Source organism: Diadema setosum, chromosome 7 (genome assembly GCF_964275005.1).
Source record: "Diadema setosum chromosome 7, eeDiaSeto1, whole genome shotgun sequence".
In the NCBI taxonomy this organism is placed as follows: domain Eukaryota; kingdom Metazoa; phylum Echinodermata; class Echinoidea; order Diadematoida; family Diadematidae; genus Diadema; species Diadema setosum.
Window position 1 is genome coordinate 29,812,104 of NC_092691.1, and position 20,956 is coordinate 29,833,059.

The window sequence follows — 20,956 nt, forward strand, 5'->3', positions numbered from 1 at the left end:
AGTTGATTCTGTGCTGTGGTAGCGAAAAATAAAATGCGGCCTGATTCTCTGGACCGCGGTCGTGTTGACTTCCGTTATCTGTTTCCAGTACATATTCTACGTGAATGGAAGCGATGTTAGTCCTCATACACAATATACGAAGTGCGCATTTTAAACTTCCATGCCACAACGACTGTATACTTGCAACAAAATGTTACGCGTCGACCTTGCAAATGGGTGAATGAATGGATGAAACGAAAATCGGGAAAATCAAAACGTTCATGTTCTGCGGAGATCAACTAGCAACCCAAACTTGACAAGATAGCCAACCACACAGTCATCCCACGCGCGGTGTACTTCATACATACAATCTGACATTCACCAACAGTTCTGAAATCACGCACAAAAATCTGAAGATGACGACCTGGTTTAAGAAGCATTCCAGTCATTTTATGCTCCTTGGCGGGCTGGCTCTGGCCATTTTAGGCTGCATCCTGGGCTATGCCGTCTTTTCCTCATCGTCGGGCAAAGGGACAGCGACCAACTCCTCGACGATCATCGACTGGATCGACATCCAGGATACCAGCGAAAACGTCACGACGAACCTGTGTTCGAACCCGACGTTCAACGTGCAGCAGTGGACCATCTTGAATCTACCAGTGGCAGTAAGTTTACTTGGAACGAAATCTTGATGTAGGCCTGTCGTAGTGGCTGAGAAAGGGATATACCAAACATATATATAGGCCTAGTATTTGAAAAAAAAAATCACAGTTAACTTCACAGTGGCAGCCCGCTTCTGTCTGCTCCATCGAAAATCCAATTTGTATCAACACTATAGTGTGTTCAAGTTTCCTTAACGCAAATCCGTGTAGCTCAATGATGTTTTCCTTTCATCGTTTTTTGTTTTTTGTTTTTTTTTAGTGTGAAGACAGTTGGCGTATGTGGAGCGAATTTACAGTGAAAATAAAAATTAATGAACCATGACAGTGAAATAATTTACAATCTCTTGTCCTCTACCTCTTTCTCCCCCCCCCCATCATCCTCCTCCCTCCCGCTCCTCCTATTCCTCCCTCTCCACCTCCTATTCGTCTTTCTATTTATCTGTATCCAATTCTTCTTCCTCCCCTCCCCTCCCCTCTCCTCCTCCCTCCCCTCTTCCCTCCCTTCCTCCATCCTCCATCCTCCATCCCTCCCCTCCCCTCCTCCCCATCCCCTCCTCCCTCGCCTCCTCCCCATCCCCTCCTCCCTCGCCTCCTCCCCATCCCCTCCTCCCTTCCCTCCTCCCCATCCCCTCCTCCCTCGCCTCCTCCCCATCCTCTCCTCCCTCCCCTCCTCCCCATCCTCTCCTCCCTCCCCTCCTCCCCATCCCCTCCTCCCCATCCCCTCCTCCCTCCCCTCCTCCCTCCCCTCCTCCCCATCCCCTCCTCCCTTCCCTCCTCCCCATCCCCTCCTCCCTCGCCTCCTCCCCATCCCCTCCTCCCTTCCCTCCTCCCTCCCCTCCTCCCTCCCCTCCTCCCCATCCCCTCCTCCCTCCCCTCCTCCCCATCCCCTCCTCCCTTCCCTCCTCCCCATCCCCTCCTCCCTCGCCTCCTCCCCATCCCCTCCTCCCTTCCCTCCTCCCTCCCCTCCTCCCTCCCCTCCTCCCCATCCCCTCCTCCCTCCCCTCCTCCCCATCCCCTCATCCCTCGCCTCCTCCCCATCCCCTCATCCCTCCCCTCCTCCCCATCCTCTCCTCCCTCCCCCTCCCTCCTCCCCTCCTCCCTCCTCCCCATCCCCTCCTCCTCCCCATCCCCTCCTCCCTCCCCTCCTCCCTCCCACCTCCCCCATCCCCTCCTCCCCTCCCCTCCTCCCCATCCCCTCCTCCCTTCCCTCCTCCCTCCCCTCCCCTCCCTCCCCCTCCCCTCCTCCCTCCCTCCCTCCCCTCCTCCCCCTCCCCTCATCCCTCGCCTCCTCCCCATCCCCTCCTCCCTCGCCTCCTCCCCATCCTCTCCTCCCTCCCCTCCTCCCCATCCTCTCCTCCCTCCCCTCCTCCCCATCCCCTCCTCCCCATCCCCTCCTCCCTCCCCTCCTCCCTCCCCTCCTCCCCATCCCCTCCTCCCTTCCCTCCTCCCCATCCCCTCCTCCCTCGCCTCCTCCCCATCCCCTCCTCCCTTCCCTCCTCCCCATCCCCTCCTCCCTCGCCTCCTCCCCATCCCCTCCTCCCTCCCCTCCTCCCCATCCCCTCCTCCCTCGCCTCCTCCCCATCCCCTCCTCCCTATCCCCTCCTCCCCATCCCCTCCTCCCTCCCCTCCTTCCCATCCCCTCCTCCCTATCCCCTCCTCCCCATCCCCTCCTCCCTCCCCTCCTTCCCATCCCCTCCTCCCTTCCCTCCTCCCCATCCCCTCCTCCCTCGCCTCCTCCCCATCCCCTCCTCCCTCCCCTCCTCCCCATCCCCTCCTCCCTCGCCTCCTCCCCATCCCCTCCTCCCCATCCCCTCCTCCCCATCCCCTCCTCCCTCCCCTCCTCCCCATCCCCTCCTCCCTTCCCTCCTCCCCTTCCCCTCCTCCCTCTCCTCCGCCCTCGCTCTTCCCCCTCCTCATTCCCCATACGAACTCGTCTTCTTGCTATCTCCATTCTCCTTGTTTTTTCTTCCCTCTCCATCTCCTCCCCCTGCCATCTTCCCCTATCTACCTCAACCCCCTTTTCTTCAATCACATCTTTCCTGGCAGACTGTCATCATCATATTCTTTGGCTTCTTCCAGCCTCGAACTCGCCTCTTTCCGGGCTGCTGCAATGGAAAGCCGAGTGTGGCGTAGTGAGTAAACGGTGACGGACGAACCAATTTGTCCGTGTTTTGTTCTTACTTTTCATAACCTATTACAATTAACCTCTTACAATATGCATGATATGGAAAGTCAATATTCACTGGCATTGTGCTCTCTGGCATTACCTCAGTCTGGAGAAATCAATCATTCTTTAAAACAAGGTACCGATAGTTTACCGAGGTTTTATTAAACTGAACATCTTACAATCTGACGCATTTTATAAGCATAGTGTTTTGTCAATTCAATTCATCTTAATTCAATTGTGCCTTTATTTTATATTACATTAATATTAATACAGATATTATACAATGATAAATCATATGTTTTTAACAATTTGCAAGCGATATGCAGATTTTAAAAAAATATGCAAAATAGATATAAACGAATGAATAGAAACAATGCAATGCGATGGAAGAGGAAAAGCAGAGCTTGTAAAGTATAGTTCACTCGAAAAACAATATGCCAAAATAATGATATATATTCGAATTTACCTAATTACATTAAGGGCATTTGGGGCTAAATGAATGAATGAATTTGGGTAATCAAAAAATGTAGGCCCATTATACATACTGTTTTAAAATATTTTTAAGTGTAGAGAACATAAAAACTTAAGATGAGATAAATGTTAGCTAATGTTGCTGCACAGACACTATTCATCCTCTTCGTCTTGTAATCATTCCTTATTAGGCTACATAATATTATCAGGTAAATTCATTGGTTACAGTTCGTTATTCCGAAGGTTCGTAATTCCGAAAGATCTTTATTCCGAGGCTCGTTATTCCGAAGGTTCGTTACTCCGAAGGTTCGTTACGGACCCTATTTCAGTTTTGGATCAACGAACCTTCGGAATAACGAGCCCTATTTCATTTCTGGATTAACGAACCTTCGGAATAACGAACCCTATTTCATTTTCGGATAAACAAGCCTTGGGAATAGCAAACCCTCTTCCATTTTCGGATTAACGAACCTTCGGAATAACGCCAAAAATGCTCGGATTAACGAACCCTTTTTCATTTTCTGATTAACGAACCTCTTATAGGTATAGGAAGTTTGTGTGTTTCTCATGTTTTTCCTTTATTGTATACTATCATTTCCGTTAGCAATCACCACAATCCTTTTCTTCCTCTCCTTTTTTTACATCTTGGTGTTCCTTCATTTTACCTATAACTGCGCTCTGCTATGACGTATCCTTTTCTACCACTGTATAGCAAAAGTGTTACAAAATTATCAATGTGCGTCGTCCGTCGATCTCTCGTGAATTCTCATTCTGCACACTTTCCAATAGCCCTGTAAATCTTCTCGACTCGTACTCGGATCGGCTCGCATTTGTGTGCGCCTTTGGCATCACGTGCATTGGGATCCTGGACCTGTTCACGGGCAACTACTACTTGGAGCCCAACTACGAGGATTTGCCGGAGATGGTGCGAGGTGAGATGGTCGACCGTTTGTGGACCATTATTCTAAGCCGCAAAGGCCCGCTTCTCTCACCTAGTGATTAGGTATTCCAATCTCACCACTGGATCCAAAATGCAGATTGTAGCTGAAAGAGAAATCATGCATCACGCTAAACACGCGCATTTCTTCAAAGAATCCTTAAATCCATTCACTATCCACTTAAAAACAATGTTTGTTATTTTTTCTGATCATAGTATAAGGACAAATAAAACCTCTCGAGATGATATTTACATACGTCTCAAGTGATCCACGTCTTACAAGCTTTGCATTTCAGTGGACCACTTTTTCCCCATTCTGATATTTACTTTTCTGTTAATCTTCCAAGTGTGCATTGATATTTTTGTTTATTTAATGAAATTGTATGTATAGTTTATTATACTTCATGACACTTTTTTAATACTTTATGTGTTTTCTACAAAGCCTGTCTACAAAATGATTATTGTGTAATGTATACTTTGTATTTTGTTACTGTTTTTGTGGACGAATTGAAATAGATGTCAACTGAACTGAAATTGAACTGATATATCCTTGTCTAGTTGTATCTTATATAGGCCTACTTAGCAGTAATAACCAATGCTCATTTAAATCTTCAAATTTCTGTAATTTTGCTAATTCTTCTGTCGGTTTTATCCGGGTTGCAGACAGTTTGTCTAAAAAAAAATTATTATCATCATTTTATTACCAGTCACAATGCAGTTTGTTAATTCCCACTATGTGTATGCACGCACACACACACACACACACACACACACACACATACTTTTTTTTAATGATATTCTTTATTTGAGTTTCGTTCAATATCAGGTTCATGTAATGTTGACAATGAAATTAATATGAACAACAACAAAAGAGCAGCTGTATTCTTCTTTCTTGTGCTACTAAATCATTTTTCCAACGTACAGTACAATATGTTTGTTTGTTTTTCAAATCATACCATGTTTATGTAAGAGAAATGACATGAAATTCTGCATAACTCTCAGAAAAAGCTATCTTGATTAACTTAATCAAGCCAATCCATATCTGCCTTATTACACACACACACACACACACACACACACACACAAATGTGCTGCTAAATCACATTTTTTTAAAACATAGCTTTCTTTTTTTTTTTGCAGAGCACACGCTATATACAAAACACACACCCACATACACATACACACACACGCACATACACATACACACACGCACAGAAGTGCGTGTCCTCAATCTTCTCTTTCTCTTTCCTAATCAGGCGCAGTGCGCAGCTGCATGGCGTACGTCAACGTGTTCGCCATAGCCTTGGTGCATTATCCAATCATGGTCAGTCTGACGGTTCAAAACTGGGTCGTCAGTGACGTCATCGGGCTACTTTACACGCTGGAATGGTGAGCTGAGCCAAAGAGATTATACCACAAGAGGGCGTAGTCCAGTAGAGAGGCAGCCGCGCGAGGGAGCTGCCATTTTGCGTTGTGGGAAGCCGCCATTGCACGGATCCTGTACAGTAGATGGCAGCCAAAGAGATTTTCCCCAGTGACTGCTAGAGTGCGGAGTCTTCATACGCCCTGTACTATTGTTTTGTGAGCGCAAGGGGAGCATTGGATGACAACGAGGCGGTACAACGGTAGGCTCACCCCTCGTGCTAACACGCTAGCAAACGAGCAACCGAGGAGCAGCCAAAATCAAGTGCGTACTCGCGTAAAAGTTCAGAAGTTCGCGTAATACGCGCTGTAGAAATGTATACATAGTACGCAAAGTCCGCCATTGTTAAGTGAGCTATGGCGGCCCCCATGAAATCACTGACTCCATTGTAGAGTCCGCCCTCTAGTGGTGGGGAGGAGAAAAATCTCTTTGATGGCAGCGCATTGTTAAATGCGCTCGACTTGAATATTCGGCGCAGTGACCTTGCGTTGTTTTATTGTGACGTCACAATGGTCATGTTTAAGCGTCATAATGGTGCTGATGTTGTTTGATTTTATGGCGTGAGTGGGAATGTACGCAAAACAAACGTCATAGTGCTCAACTACTGTCTAGTCTACACCCAAGTTCCCACTGTTAATTTTGCGAACAACAAAAAGGTCTGGACTCTACTAAATGGTTCAAATGATATGGTATCATCGCAGAAACTAATATTTAAACAATTAACCACATTGCGATTCTGAAAATGAAAATGTGTAATGAAAAATAACATATCACTCCAGATATGATATGAGAAGATATGACTTGAACGTAGACTTAGATCCAGTGCCAGGAGCTGAGTGTGCGCTCCCTCTTCAATTGTGGACGCACTATTTGTACGCACGCGTATGGCGACTACTTACTCTATAGGTATAATCTCTTTGAGCTGAGCTGACAAAGTGTCAAGTCAAATGCATAATTCTGATGAATCATGATGTAAGCGATGTCAAAGTCAATACGCACTGCCGAAACTATTATGTTAGTTTCATTTTCGTATATAAAGGGGCCTACATGATAATAGTCCTGTTCCCTTATACAAAATTGCCACACTATGTAATTCGGAATGATACAGCTGATCAAAAAAAAAAAAAAAAAAAAAGAAGTGGGATAAATATATATATATATATATATATATATATATATATATATATACATGTACATATATATATATATTTTTTTTTTATTTATTCATTTATTTATTTTTATTTATATTATGTGGGTAGACTTTAGTTGAAACGTAGTCATTAGGCCATAAAATAACGTTTAGATTTGATTGCGTATTCAAACACCACGGTATCACAAGATGCAATAATTTGCATAGATACATGTATTTTCCTTTTAGAAATTTTGATGCTCTTTCTTTCTGGCATCCTCAAACTTTAACAATGAGATTACGTAGCACTGAAATTTGCATTCTCCAGGAAAATTATTTTGAATTATAAATATCATCGCTTTCTTGCATTGCAGGGGATTCATGTATTACTATACACTAGCCGAATGCCCATGGCGAGTAAGTATTAGTTACTAATGACATTTTCAGAATGTGAATTACAGTCATAAATGACATTTTTTGTGTCATCTTCTTCTTTTTTTTCTCTCTCTTTTCTTTTTGGCGCAGGCGACAGATTTTTTTTTTTCATTTCTATATTAGAAGAAAAAAGTCATACTGAAAAAAAAAACCCAAGGACAGTCAATTTGCACATGATAACATCCAATATATTCAATAATGATTCAAAACTTTATAGAGAACTCCTATTTCTTAATTATTAATTATCTATTTCTCTCACTCTCATATAATACCAGGTATGAATGCTGTCATAATCTAAGTAACTACAATGTATTTCATTGTCTTCCTCCGTTTGATCAGCCAAAATTCCTCTGCTCTCTTTTTATCTCTAGAAACCCATTTTGATTTTCTCTGAAGAGAATTATTCCTTTTTTCCCCATAAAAATGTCTTTGTCAATTGCGTGTTACGTTGTCGCTTCAAACTTCAAGTCAGTATCCTAAGTTTCATCGTATGTATACGGCTAGAGACTTAATTGTTAGAGCATTGGTAGTGCTGAAAGCTACACAAGTCCTTTCTCGCTATTCGCCTTCGTTGATGTGTGTTTTGTGTGTATTTCTTACCGGGGTCATCCCACAAGACCGACACCCACGAGTCATACGGCCTGCGATTTCGACATTGAAAAGATGTCCATGTGTTTGTATAGCTCACGAGTCATACCGCCCGTGAGTTCGACACTATAGGCAAATAAAGCCCATGAGTTCGACACTAGGTTAAAAAAAAAGGCCCACGAGTTCGACAGATGCAACACGGAGCTTTATGTGTCGGTCTCGTGGGCCTTGTTAGCTTAGTGTCGAACTCATGGGCTGTATGACTCGTGAGCTGTATAACTCATTAGCTGTATGACTCGTGAGCTCTATGACTCGTGGGTGTCGGTCTCGTGACGTGTACCCTTTCTTACCCCTCTCTCTCTCTCTCTCTCTCTCCTGATGCGCTTCCAAACTGAATCAGGAAGCCGAAACACTGGACGCAAACACTCTCATCTTGTTACCTGTCTACATCATGTACATCATACTCACGGTACTCTTCGGGAAAAGGATGTACGAAAACCACAAGATACGGAAAATGAAGAGAAAGGTATATCTCTCTTTCAACTTCACGCGCTCAGGTTCAAGTTTATATTACTTCTTAACAGAATAAAGAGATGAGGATGAATAGAGGTATTGACATTTCAATCTCGATTGGCAATTTTTTATTCTGACATTTGTATTCTCTTTGTAATATTCAATTGCATTTTCTTTGCCTGTTCTTTATTCAGTCTCAGTTATTTGTCAAATTATTTCACTTTTTTTCCAAATGATTGTTAAATTATCTTGAAGGAGGGAGAGAAACTCCTATAGTTCAACAAAGTGTAGAGTAATTTATTACACTATCAGCCTGATCTTTGTCCGGATGTTAAGCTTTATTTGTTACGAGATGTATTTAAGAAAAAAAAAATGTGGGGAAATGTCGCACATGAATACCTATCTTGTTTTTTTTTTTTTGTTTTTTTGTTTTTTTTTCATCTAGGGCCTATCCAAAAATAATCTATAAAACTTTCCCACAATCTGGATAATGTTTTCAAGCAGAAAGTTTGAATCGCTAGCATTGGGACGCAAAAATCACTACATTACGCACGTACATACAGCAGAATAAAACCATCAATGCAAATACGTGAGATAGAATACCGGTATTACTAGTCCCTGGAAGTAACTCCCCCGTCTGATGCTTCAATGTGATTATAGTCGGACAGAAAACCAACGAGTGTGAACTACATTTTACCTCCATCGTAGGGTCTGGAGACGAGACTACAAGATAAGCTGTTTGAGAAGACACATTACTACGAGAGAGTGAAGTACCTTTTGACTCCTAAGGAGCAGTGGGACAAGTACGTACGTCTTCAACATTTCGTATAGCTTATTCCGATTCAACTCAATTTCAGTCTCCAACAGAACGTCAGATAAGTTTACAATACTTGCGAAAATATTCTATTGTTTGCAACACAATGCAAAGAAAACGATACCCTACCATAGATAAATTTAGATATATATATATATATATATATATATATATATATATATATATATATATATATAGATAGTTAGATAGATAGATAGAATGGTTTTTGTTCAAATCATGCATGGCAATCTAAATCTATCTATCTAAATATTGGGAAGAAAACACACACTTTAGAAAAGTGTGAACTGAGAAATAAGGCTCTGAAGTACACAATGTATTCAAGAGCTTTACCAAGCCGTGCTACAGCTGTGCGATGAAAGGGACAAAACACAGAATGTAAACCACCGGAGCAACAACAATGAAAGGATTATTAGATTAAGCTGGAATTGAGCATGCATGTTGTATCACCACATTCTGTCCATGATTAATGCCAATTTTCAAGGCTGTAGCGTTACCCTTTCAAAAGTTATTAGACTTGAAAGCGAAGAGTGTGCAAAGGATTTCAAGAAATGAAAAGGGACCTCTAAGACATACCTGATAATTCTACTCTCCCCCAAAGAAGGGTTGTAGAAATACTGCTGAAAACACACTTTCCCATCCATGTTATGATCCCAATTTAATTGTTGGTAAGTGCTGGATATAAGCATGTGTATGTGTGTGTGTGTGTGTGTGTGTGTTAATTTGTGTTCCTTGTAACGATGTTGTTTTGGTGTGTATGTTTTACAGAAACCAGCCAGAACCAACGAAGTTACAAAAGATCTTGAACAAGATGTACCAAAACGAACCAGGTAAGACGTACAAATTGTCTGGCGTCAAAGACACAAAATGGTTTTAGACACTGACAATGTCACTATTTATTTTGTCAATAATTTCTCGGGCCATTAGAGAGTGGTACGGGGCATTACAAATACCTTATATTATTATTATTATTATTATTATTATTATTATTATTATTATTATTATTATTATTATTATTATTATTATTATTATAGGTTTTCCCATTCATTTTCAAACTTTTTTCATTCAATTTCACAAATTTTTACTTCAATTTCGTCGCGGAATGTCGAGAGTAGGCCAATCTTACTTTCAAATTCGTCTTTCGTCGTTCATTTTCAAATAAAGTCCATTCAATTTAGTCAGTTGGCATACATTTTCGTCATTTACAGTTGAAATTCGTCAGTCTCACTCGCAGCACTCAAAACAGCAGGATCGATTTCGTCTTTTGTCAATCATTTTCGTTAATTTTTCATTCATATTCGTCTCATATCTCTACCCGGTGTGATTTTCCAGTCATTCATGTATTTTTTTCCTGTAACCATTCACATTTTACATTCAGGAGTTAACATACACCTAAGTGCCCCCCCCCCCACACACACACACACACACAGAACCACAGATACAGACACACACAAGCAATCCGAGTACACACTGAAACAAACATACATGTACCATGTGTATTAATACGTATACCGTCTCGTAAACGAAAACACTGACAAACAATTTGTAGGCAAACATGATTAAATACAAAATTTAAGTGTAGAATTGTCGCCTGTTTAATGTCAAAGAATGGATAGCATAATTATGTTTGCTGCTTTCCAGGGTATAAAATTTAAACTCTGCTTCATGCATTAGGCCTATGATGCGAAAACCTGAACATTACGAGTTAAAGTTCAAAATGTGACACTGACATACTGTCCTGGGTTATGACTTTTGACTGTCGTTTATCCTTCAATCATTTTCGTTGGTTGTCTTGTTTTTTGTGTATTGTTAAAGCAAATGGTTAGGGATAATGTGTAACAATACAGTTTACGAGAGAAACTAAAAATATGTCGGCTTAAAGTTGGTTCACCATCAAAATAAAAAATCGACAACATCTGACTAATTTGAATGAAAAATTCATGAAATTGTGTTAACAAAGACGAATTTGATCTTCACATTCTGCGATCCGTCAGCGGGAGGGACGAATTTGAATGACAACTGACGATTTTGAATGCCATGTCTTCGAAAATGTTTGACGAAAAACGAATTACAATGACAATTGACGAAATTGAAGTTAGGATTTGCGTTCCACCTGCTTCTCGGGACGAAATTGAATAATAAATCTTTGAAATTGAATGACAAAAGTCGGGAAATGGATGGGAAAACCTATATTACCTTCATAAACAAAATAATGATATTGATAGTGATGATAATAATGATAATGATAAGCAAAATATGAGCTTATGTGTTATTTGGCCTGCGTAGCCTCCTCAGTGTTGGCACTGATCTTCCCAGAAGGTCTTGCCATTACTATAATTGCCCAGCACTACCAGTTACCCATCATTGAAACTCCGTGGTCAAGAGGGACATTGTGGGCTAAACATTTCATCCAAGGACGAGCGCAACGGGCGGAATATATCAATGTTTAATTATGTATTTACTTTTTTGCGTATCATCCTTGAAGTCATCGACTGTGTAACAGTGACGACGAAATTACAGTTGCGATCTACAAAGGTTATTGTTGTATCACATTAATGAATGGTTTCTTGAAGTTCAAAATTTGCTCTCAAGTTTTAAAAGATCGAAAATCTTACTTGTGCAATGGGAAACTTTTATCGATTTATTTGATCTTTTGATTGTTTGTTTCTTGTTTACAGGATTTCGATATTCACGAAGAATAGCGTGTACCATAGGACTAAGTGCGTTGTGTCTATATTGTGTAAGTTGTCCGCCGTTTTGGGCCAGCAGATTATTAAACTTGTGAAGAGGATTTTCGTGCCATGTTTTGTCTCCAAACTCTATGTGAGATAATTTTTCCGGCTATTGGCACATGTATTAATTCAATAGTAGCTTAAAAACAGCTGTCAAGTGTCTTCTTCACAAAATAAAGGCTATCACAAGGTCAAAAACTAGCAGTGTCCATGCTTTATTGCTTCGCAGAAAATCATATTTGTTTAAGTGATAGCTACAGCAAGTTCAAAAAGAATTGAGCAAATATTTAGTAATAGTAAATATTTTGAGCAAATATTTTGAGCAAATATTTAGTAATAGTAATATGCTATAACAAAATACGACATAAAGACTTAATATGAACGTTGGTAAGATTTTGAGCATTTCCCATTGCGTCCATTTAAGCCTTATCGAACCTGATAGTCATTGTTAGTGTAAATAGAGGCTTCGATAAAATGCAACAGAACGTAGAGCGAAAATAGAAGACAGATTAAATTAATATTAGTATATTTTTACACCTTTCAGATGCCTTAGAGATATTGAGCATGTGCTACCACATCAGTTTAAATGTTAAATCGGTTGAAGAGAAAACGCCAGTTGTGTTACGGGACGGAGGAGATACAACATAAACGGCATATATAGCATAATGACTGTGTATTATATATATATATATATATGTATATACATGTATATATGTATGTATATATATATATATATATATATATATATATATATATATATATATCCTCTTAATTTCAGGTTGGAATAATTTACGAAACCTTGGACGTGACTTTTAGAGCAATAGCGAATGCAACGTTTGCAGTCGATGGAGACCTTTACGAGCTGTACCGACAGGACAACGATACAGCTGGCTTTTACGACTTGAAAGAGTTTGTGGATACTGTGGTTTGTAAGTCTCTCAGCAAGAAAAGTATCGTTTCCTCTTGGATACTTGATACCGGTATCCGGAGGACACAGAATGTGTTTAGTCTTTTGCTGTCGCTAGCTGTATGATAGATCTTCGCACACTACTTATCCTTGTTCGAGTGGCCGCATAGACGTGATAATAATTAACTAAGGAGAAGGCATATCTCAAAGGTTGATTTCTCATTTTCTCATACAATAATACATGTACCATTAAAAACAAAGGGTGTCAGATGAATCGAAGATAATTCCATTACTCACTTCTTCATGGCACAATTTCATTTTATTAAGTTTGAACACAACTATTGTTACAATCATCTTGAGGTCATGCAGTGAATGCTGAGAAGTAACAAATATTTGAAAATCCAGTGTATACAATTCTTTACATAATGTTGCGTGATGTAGAATGGATTTAGATTAGTTTAGAGTATGTCATATCATATTCTTATTGACCCAATAAGATGATATGCCGGGGAACCTACAGAAAAGCAGATGCGTGTGGGGGTAAGATCCCCAGAAAAGAAGTCGAACATACTCATACACACACACACACACACACACACACACACACACACACACACACACACACACACACACACACACACACACACAACAAACAAGCAAAAGAAAGAGAAAACTAAAAAAAAAGTGAAGTGGATGCCTGCAGCTTTGAGAGAAAAGAAGATGGTATGAAAAAATAAGAAATGTGAGATGATACCATATTGCACTGCAAAGTCGAAAACTTGTCTTACATCTTCAGCGCAGTCGAAATGTACGTCGTCTCGATTCAATTTGAAAAACAAAAAGAAGATATGTCGGTTAAGCTGAGATTTATTTCTTGTCAAAGGTTTTGATTGCCATGATTATGAATTTCCTATCACCCTCGCAGACACGTTTTCCCCGACGGTCTTTGCTGCGATGGTCATTATGATCTGCTATGCATTCATCGCCTTCCACACCTACAGGTATACACATATATACTCATGAAGCTTATTATTCTTCTCTCATCACCCATCGTCTTCATCAAACCCCAGTTTCTTTCTTCAGAATGAAAAAACATGCAGTAGTCTCGAACGTTGCGATTGAAGATGTAAGCCAAAATATTGAACGTTCCTTGACTGTTCCTCTACAGTAAGATGAAAAATTAAGCATATAAGACCTTTACCACATAGTATACGTTTTATTTTCTCAGTTGCAGTCAGTCCCAACTGTTTGTGTTGCTGGCAAGACGCTACAAAATGTTGAATATTTGTAATCTCCCACAGAAAAGAATCATCATTGATGCGTCTTAAAAAGACATATGGATTTCGTGAGTAGCATGGCAAACATCCATTTTAATGAACCACTTTTTATCATGAAGGGTACTTTAATAAAATTGTCTTTTCGTCGTGGTGGAGCGAGGAACACAATGAAGGAATTATCTGGTTTGCCGCTAAGTTTCGTTGGTTCATTTTCGCATTTATAAGAACTGAACATATTGCTAATCAACGTATATATATATATATATATATATATATATATATATATATATTCACAGACAAAAAAAATGAAATATCATTTCTCTTTTGTTCAGCATTCTTTTGTAGTTAAGGACTTCACCAAGTTATTATTATACTATATTGTTGTTTGTTTGTTTGTTTGTTTTTTTTTTTTGTAATTCATTATATCATGTTTCTCTCTCAGGAAAAATACACTCAGCCTGTGGCGAGGAGATAAGAGCTTCTGTCCGAAAGAGGATTTCAAAAATACAACCCTGGTGGTAAGAATCTTTATAATCCCCTATGAATAAATGCTCCTGTCTCTAATCCCTGCCTTTCTGCTCGACGTTGTCCATCAGCATCCCTCTCATTGTTTGGCATTTTTTCTAAGCATACGTGTATTTCACCAATTGATGCCAGATGTTTTCTATGTCATTATCATTACTTTGCTGTCGTGCAATAAAATCTATCTGTTGCAATTCACCATCTCATTACTATCATGTTTAACAGGTGTCGAGTTTCAAATACTCTGGTTTCCACATCGGCTTCGTGTTATGGGGTGAGTACCCCTGTTAGGACTTGTTGTTCGGTGGTACGCCTTTTGTATGAAATCGTCAAATTGTGTTTGTTTGTTTGTTTGTTTGTTTGTTTGATCTTTTTTTTTTGATTCTTTGACCAATGTTTAAACGTGGGATAGATGCTTTCACCTCCTTAGACAGTGAAATGAAGAAGATAGCTTCATATAAGCGTGACGATGTGCGCGAGATTTCAAAGCTAAGTATGTTGGTTAAAACTTTTGAATACTGTTTGTTTACGGTAGTGTTGAAACGTTATTTTTTTTTATGCATTTCCCTATAAAAGCATTTAATGTTGTTTATAATGTAATTATAAATTGATGTACGAAATAGTGTATTGGTCTACAGCGGTCGCAGGTGCCAGTCATTATTTTCATTATAGGCCCTACAGTGTACAATGGTCTTGCAATAATTAAGGTATTAACCATGAATTAATGTCATGTGTACTCTCCATTTTATCATAACAGTTGATGCATCCTCTATCTTCGCTATTTTAGAGTTTATAATTCAGAATTGGACTTTGACTAGTTATTCTAGTAGTGCCTTCGAGATCGTTAACTTTGCCGTACAATAACATGGATCTGTGCCTAGGTTTTATACTGCTCCAACTGACGCTCTGGTTACTCGTCTTCCTGGTCATCTACTATCTCGTCATCCCCCTCATCGATCGAGAAGAAAATTGGGTGTGGTCCGTCATCAAAAACCAATGGTGAGCGGCTCGCAGATCACTCTACAAATGATGACATTTAGTTCTTCGTATTACGGTGTAATGAGCACACATAGTTCCGTTATAGGTTGCGTTGAGGCCTGGGGGCATTTCATGAAGTGTTTTGGTCGGATATTTTTTTGACAAACTGTTACAAGCTACTGAAATCCTTGCATCTGATTGGCTGACAGCAAATTGGTTTGTCCGACAACTCTGTCGGACAAAATGCTTCATGAAATGCTCCCTGGTAATGCTCAACCTGCAATGTCATAGATACGAATATGAGAAATCATAAAGAAGTAAAAGGTGAATATTGTATCTCATTTGGATATGTATCCTTAATGTTATATTTTACGTTATGTTTTCATGTAAAAGTTGTTTGCGTTTTTTATTGTTGTTTTTTTTTCCTTTTAACGCCTGTTTCTGAGCAGTTCGTTCATTGTCATTCCGATGGGTGTACTGCATACAACCAATGAACTGACGAGAATTTTTTGTCAGCAACAGACTTTTCTTTCTATATATTTCAACGGAATTGTAAGAAACATGAACATATAATTGGTATGAGTCTGGTCTTGACCACTGTATGATATGTATTAAAATAAGGTGTGGAGAATGTTGTTTACTTGTATAATCAGTCGTCACCTACCGGTATTTTTTTTTTTCAACTTTATAAGATACAGTGAAACATAAGCTGCACAACAGATAGTGTGTTCCAGTCTTTGTTTATGTCTATGCATATGAATTTTCACTGTGATCATGATTAATCCACAGATCTGGTCAGGAAAACACACGGTCTCTGTATTTTATTTGTGTTGTATACGACTGTTTCAAAAGACTTTAGACCATGAATTATTGACTTGGAACTTTATATTTTGCTTTGTTGTAGGTTGACGGTAGTCGTGTATCTCAGCATATACTACAGTCAATTAATATCAGCAAAATACTTTTTCCTCCATGAGCGAGGGGCAGAGCTCAGCATCGATAATAGGTAAGTAAAGAACATGTATGTGCATGTATAGGCCCTATACTTCTAATTGTAGCCATATAACTAAGATATCCACATGTTATTTTCTGAAGCTAATCTATGCCGATGCAAATATACACAAATATATCCCGTGTGTGTGTGTGTGTGTGTGTGATTGGAAAGCCAGGTGTTAAAATATTAAGTTTAATTTCAATTTTTAAGAAAGCATTATTTATGCAAGAAAGGTAGCACCTCCTGGGTGGAACAATGTTGTTATTTGCGTCAAAAAGGTGTGATTTTTCTGTTTGTACAGCGGCACTGGCTGATAATAATTTCACTATATTTGCATTGATTTGAATGTCAATAGACTGATAAATAAAACTTATTGAAAAAAAAATATGTGTGTGTGTGTGTGTGTGTGTGTGTGGTAAAAGTCAAGTGATTCACTGCAGTGCAGCAATGAGAATACGCTATCTCCGCGTGATTACATAGATTGTGAGAGTGTAGAATTGTTATTTTGCTACTCCATAGCATTGGGAATGTGATGCACATTCTGATTGTTTGTTTCCCTCTCAAATACCAGGAGAATGTTTCACGTTCAGGTGTACTTCATGTTCTTCTTCAACGTGATTCTCGGTTTGGCCTCGTGTCTGTTTCGGATATTCAAATCGGTTTTGTTCGGATTGCTCCTCGTCGGTCGGATAGATCGGTGCCTGCTCATGAGGGGATTCGAGCTCTTCGATTCAGGTTATTTCTCCGTCATTTTTGTCTTTTCTTGGTGAACGAGTAATTCTAGATCAAACCACTCATTGTTTACAACAGTCATTATACTATAGGAAGGAGAAAAAATAACAATATACTCTGTAGTACTTAATACTGAAGAGATAAACTAATCTCATAGGCTTCTCCTTCTCGTTACAACTTATAGCGTGTCATGTGTTGACATTAATGCCTGATCCTCTTAGTCTTGTGCCCCGAGAATATTACCCACAAGATTCATAAATAAAAACCGCATCTTTTGGGCACTCGATTTCGTGTTTGGCTATTTTCAGATTCTGTCTCTTTACGTCATTTGATCTACATAGGTGTATCTCAAGAAGTATATAATGATTAGTAACTATATTCCGTAAGATTTGGGTGATGTTTGTGTTTCTATGAAAAGAAATCGCTTTTGTTTGAACATAAGATACATTTTTCTTGTGAGTTGGGACTACAATATGTTTTGAACAATGTGAGCAAAAATAACATGACAGAATCGCAGCCAATAGCGTCTTAAGAAAATGACGTCATTTTTGCGTGAGTGATAGCTCATACTGGTCTAAGATGAGTTCATTTGTGTCATTTCAACTCCACCCTCGCATGAAAAAGTTGCCGCTTTGTATTAGCTGGCATAATCATTCGGTGGTGGTGGTTTATTACGCAATGTTGCTTCCTCGTTTTGTCATTGACAGGTTACAAGGCTTACTTGGGCTTCTTGCAGCTCGAGGTCGCCCACACTCACCCCGTGGTCGTCACCTTCTGCCACTTCCTCCTCCAGACACAGAAGGAGAAGAGGGACAACGTTTCCGACTTCGACGTGGAGGATGACGGTAGGTCTTGGTCGTGAAGCAAAAGGAAGAGTACTGAGAAAAATGTTTTGATTTTTTTTCCATGATCCATCGGAGATAATTCACGTCTGCTTTATGAGGCAGGTACTAGACATACCTTTAAGTATTGCAGTGTGTGTAAGATTTTGGAGGAGAAAAAAATTACTCCCCTTTCAGAGCCATATGTTATCTGAATAGGGGAGATGTGGTCTCTATTCAAGAGGGATCAAAGGTTTCTAAGCATGTTCGTTTCCCTTCTTCTGATTTGTTTACTTCTTCTCTTGTACTTTTCTTCTTTTTTTTTCTGTTCGATGTACAATTCAGTAAGGATGCTATTAATGTTCTAGTGGCTTTACTAAACTCAGTATGGCTGCATAAATGTTTTCCGTCAATCATGTTTCCATAAAGCATTACCCGTTCGATATTCTGTTAAATATACTATAACTGGAACGAAACGTTTTGCGCTTGAAATTGAAGACTAATAACTTTTATTCCCAAAGCAGTGTTTTCGAACTAAGTTTGTCTCTGTCTCATTCTCCTCTTTTTTTTCCACATGCTTCAGTGGAGGTGGAGCCCGCAAAAGTAGGCAAGAGTCCAAACAGACGGGCCCGCAATCGTTGGCATCTGGCTTTGACTCTGCTGAAAAACAACCACCTACTCTCGCAGAGACTGTCCGCCATCCTGCAAGCAAATCGGGCAGAATTCTTGGGACAGATGGAGAGCGTTCGTCGGGCAAGGAACCAGATACTCACCGAACAAGCCATCAACAAATTTGTCAATGACTCATGCGACGACGACGACGATGACGATGTTCCCTTGATCCTCGACGAACCGGACTGTGTTCAAATGAACTCGACGAGGGATGAACAGGTGGTTGTAAGATCGGGTTCCAGTCATAGTTTGCAGAAAGCCGACAGCAACGACGAGGAACGTCGGATTCTTTTGGAATGGCCGCACGCATCCGACAACGCTCGTTATCGTGCTATTCCACTTCGTGAATCGGAAGCATAATCATCTTGATTGTTGTTTGAAGACCGTGAAACAAACTACAAGAGCGCGGAGAGCGTAAGCTTTCACAGAGGACATTTAGCGTTACTAACGCCCCAAAACTGTTGCACACAGCATTATAAAACAAAACGTTAGATATGCATCATGATCTGGATTCCCACTAAAAACCTATCGCGTGTTCCTTTTATTGTAATGCACGTATCCTGAAAAAAAATCATTCATCAAACCCTGCCTCTAACTTAGCTATTCGAGTGCAAATAGAAAAACATTATAAAACCCTCGCAAAACACCGTTTTCTTGGCGGAGGTGAAAAAAAGAAGAAAGTCTCCCTGCCGAATTATTATAGCCACGTTAGAGTTTTTTATTTCATTAACTTGTTTTCATTTTCATTCCATTAACTCCATTAACAAATTACTAACTTGTTAGTAATTTGAAATGAACGATAATGTTTTATCATTTTCTTGAAAGTTAACGAATAAAGCCCAAGATGCAAATGACGCAACCGATGACTATTAATGTGAGCGGTTTTAGAATGAAGAGATAAACCGGTCGCTGTGTGCGTTATTCAAAGAGGTTGAAGATATTATTGTATCATACGTTTTGAAGAGAACTCTAACAATGCAACCTTCAACAACATTGTGCTATATATCTTTGTGTATCAGAGGTGCAGCCATTCTGGATGTGTAAATATAATATTTGAAACAAAAAAAAAGAAAAAAACAACAACACTGGATTTGATAGAGCTACGTAGCACTTGATAGAGAGTGGTAATTTTTGAATGAGCTGGAATTAATGTTGTAGGACCTATACAATGAATTCGTGCGTGGATGCAAAAATATAAGCTGATTATAACTGATGTTGATATGCATTTTGTGATGAAAAGCAAATGTGTTCAAAGTATTAATCACAGAGTTCTTTGATAGATTGATGCGCTTTTATCATTGCTTCATATGTCACGAAAAAGAAAATGAATTATGATTAAAGACACCTACAATCAATGCTACATCTATTTTCTAATGGTATCAAGTGTGGAAAAGTATTATTCCTCGTTTGCTGCCCTCCCCCGAAAAGAAGATTCATATGATTATGTAAAGTTAATTACATTTTTTATGAAGCAATTTTAGCAGTTATAGCTATAAATCGAAATGTAATGGATATGGTCGCTAGCTAGCTGAACTTGACGCTTGACACCATAACACAGTTCCTGTAGGTAATGAGTAGTGAAAATGAAGAGGAGGAGTGGTAGAGGTATTACATAGACACATATCACAGATTGAAAAGACCTAAAAGAACAGAGAAAGGGATGCTTAATAAGCATCGTGAAAAATAGAAAATGGGCCAAAAGTAAACATGCTCATTAAAGGTTTCCAACAAATTTTCTTTCAAACTATGCATAAATTTCACAGGTGTTGTATTTCATTACACCTTTTCCTTAATGATGATAAACGACCCTCTTTGGTTTTGTATCACAATATGTATTAACAAAGTTTATCATGCTGTATTCATACCTGTTTGATATTTAAGGCATTTGAAGTTTAGTTTATTTTTGTAGCTCAAACGTTGTTATAACGATTATCTATCAGTATTACAATACGACAATATTTTGATATCGTGCAGTATATGATTATTTACCTAAAAGATGCTGACCAGGTAGTCTCTGTAAAACAAACAAACAAATAAACAACAAAAAAGACATGAAAAACATTCCATTTGAACGCCGTACGTCACAGATAAGAAATGAACGATCCTTTCTTTGCTCCTGTTTTGCTTTTGCTGCATCTCTCTAGTTCTTCTTTTCTTTTCAATGCATGTGATGTTACAGACTCTT

At 39.5% G+C, this 20,956-nt stretch overlaps 1 protein-coding gene across 1 annotated transcript; it reads left to right on the forward strand.

The window, feature by feature from the left end:
- Nucleotides 1-30: 30 nt before the first annotated feature.
- LOC140231172 (stimulated by retinoic acid gene 6 protein-like) lies at nucleotides 31-19,336 on the forward strand. The gene is made up of 18 exons (XM_072311320.1): nucleotides 31-644; nucleotides 2,688-2,773; nucleotides 4,069-4,211; nucleotides 5,473-5,605; nucleotides 7,143-7,185; nucleotides 8,192-8,317; nucleotides 9,013-9,107; nucleotides 9,905-9,966; nucleotides 11,815-11,876; nucleotides 12,647-12,875; nucleotides 13,701-13,776; nucleotides 14,495-14,570; nucleotides 14,800-14,848; nucleotides 15,456-15,573; nucleotides 16,457-16,558; nucleotides 17,118-17,281; nucleotides 17,986-18,123; nucleotides 18,683-19,336. The coding sequence occupies exons 1-18, from the start codon at nucleotides 396-398 to the stop codon at nucleotides 19,129-19,131; spliced, it is 2,400 nt and encodes a 799-aa protein (XP_072167421.1). The 5' UTR covers nucleotides 31-395; the 3' UTR covers nucleotides 19,132-19,336.
- The last annotated feature ends 1,620 nt before the right edge of the window (nucleotides 19,337-20,956 follow it).

What these genes read in the sequence shown, in the direction of transcription:
- LOC140231172 (XM_072311320.1), top strand. Translation starts at nt 396, where the DNA reads ATGACGACCTGGTTTAAGAAGCATTCCAGTCATTTTATGCTCCTTGGC. An exon ending in CTACTTTACACGCTGGAATG is followed by an intron (nt 5,606 to 7,142) that starts GTGAGCTGAGCC and finishes CTTGCATTGCAG; the next exon opens with GGGATTCATGTATTACTATA. An exon ending in GAGGACACAGAATGTGTTTA is followed by an intron (nt 12,876 to 13,700) that starts GTCTTTTGCTGT and finishes TCACCCTCGCAG; the next exon opens with ACACGTTTTCCCCGACGGTC.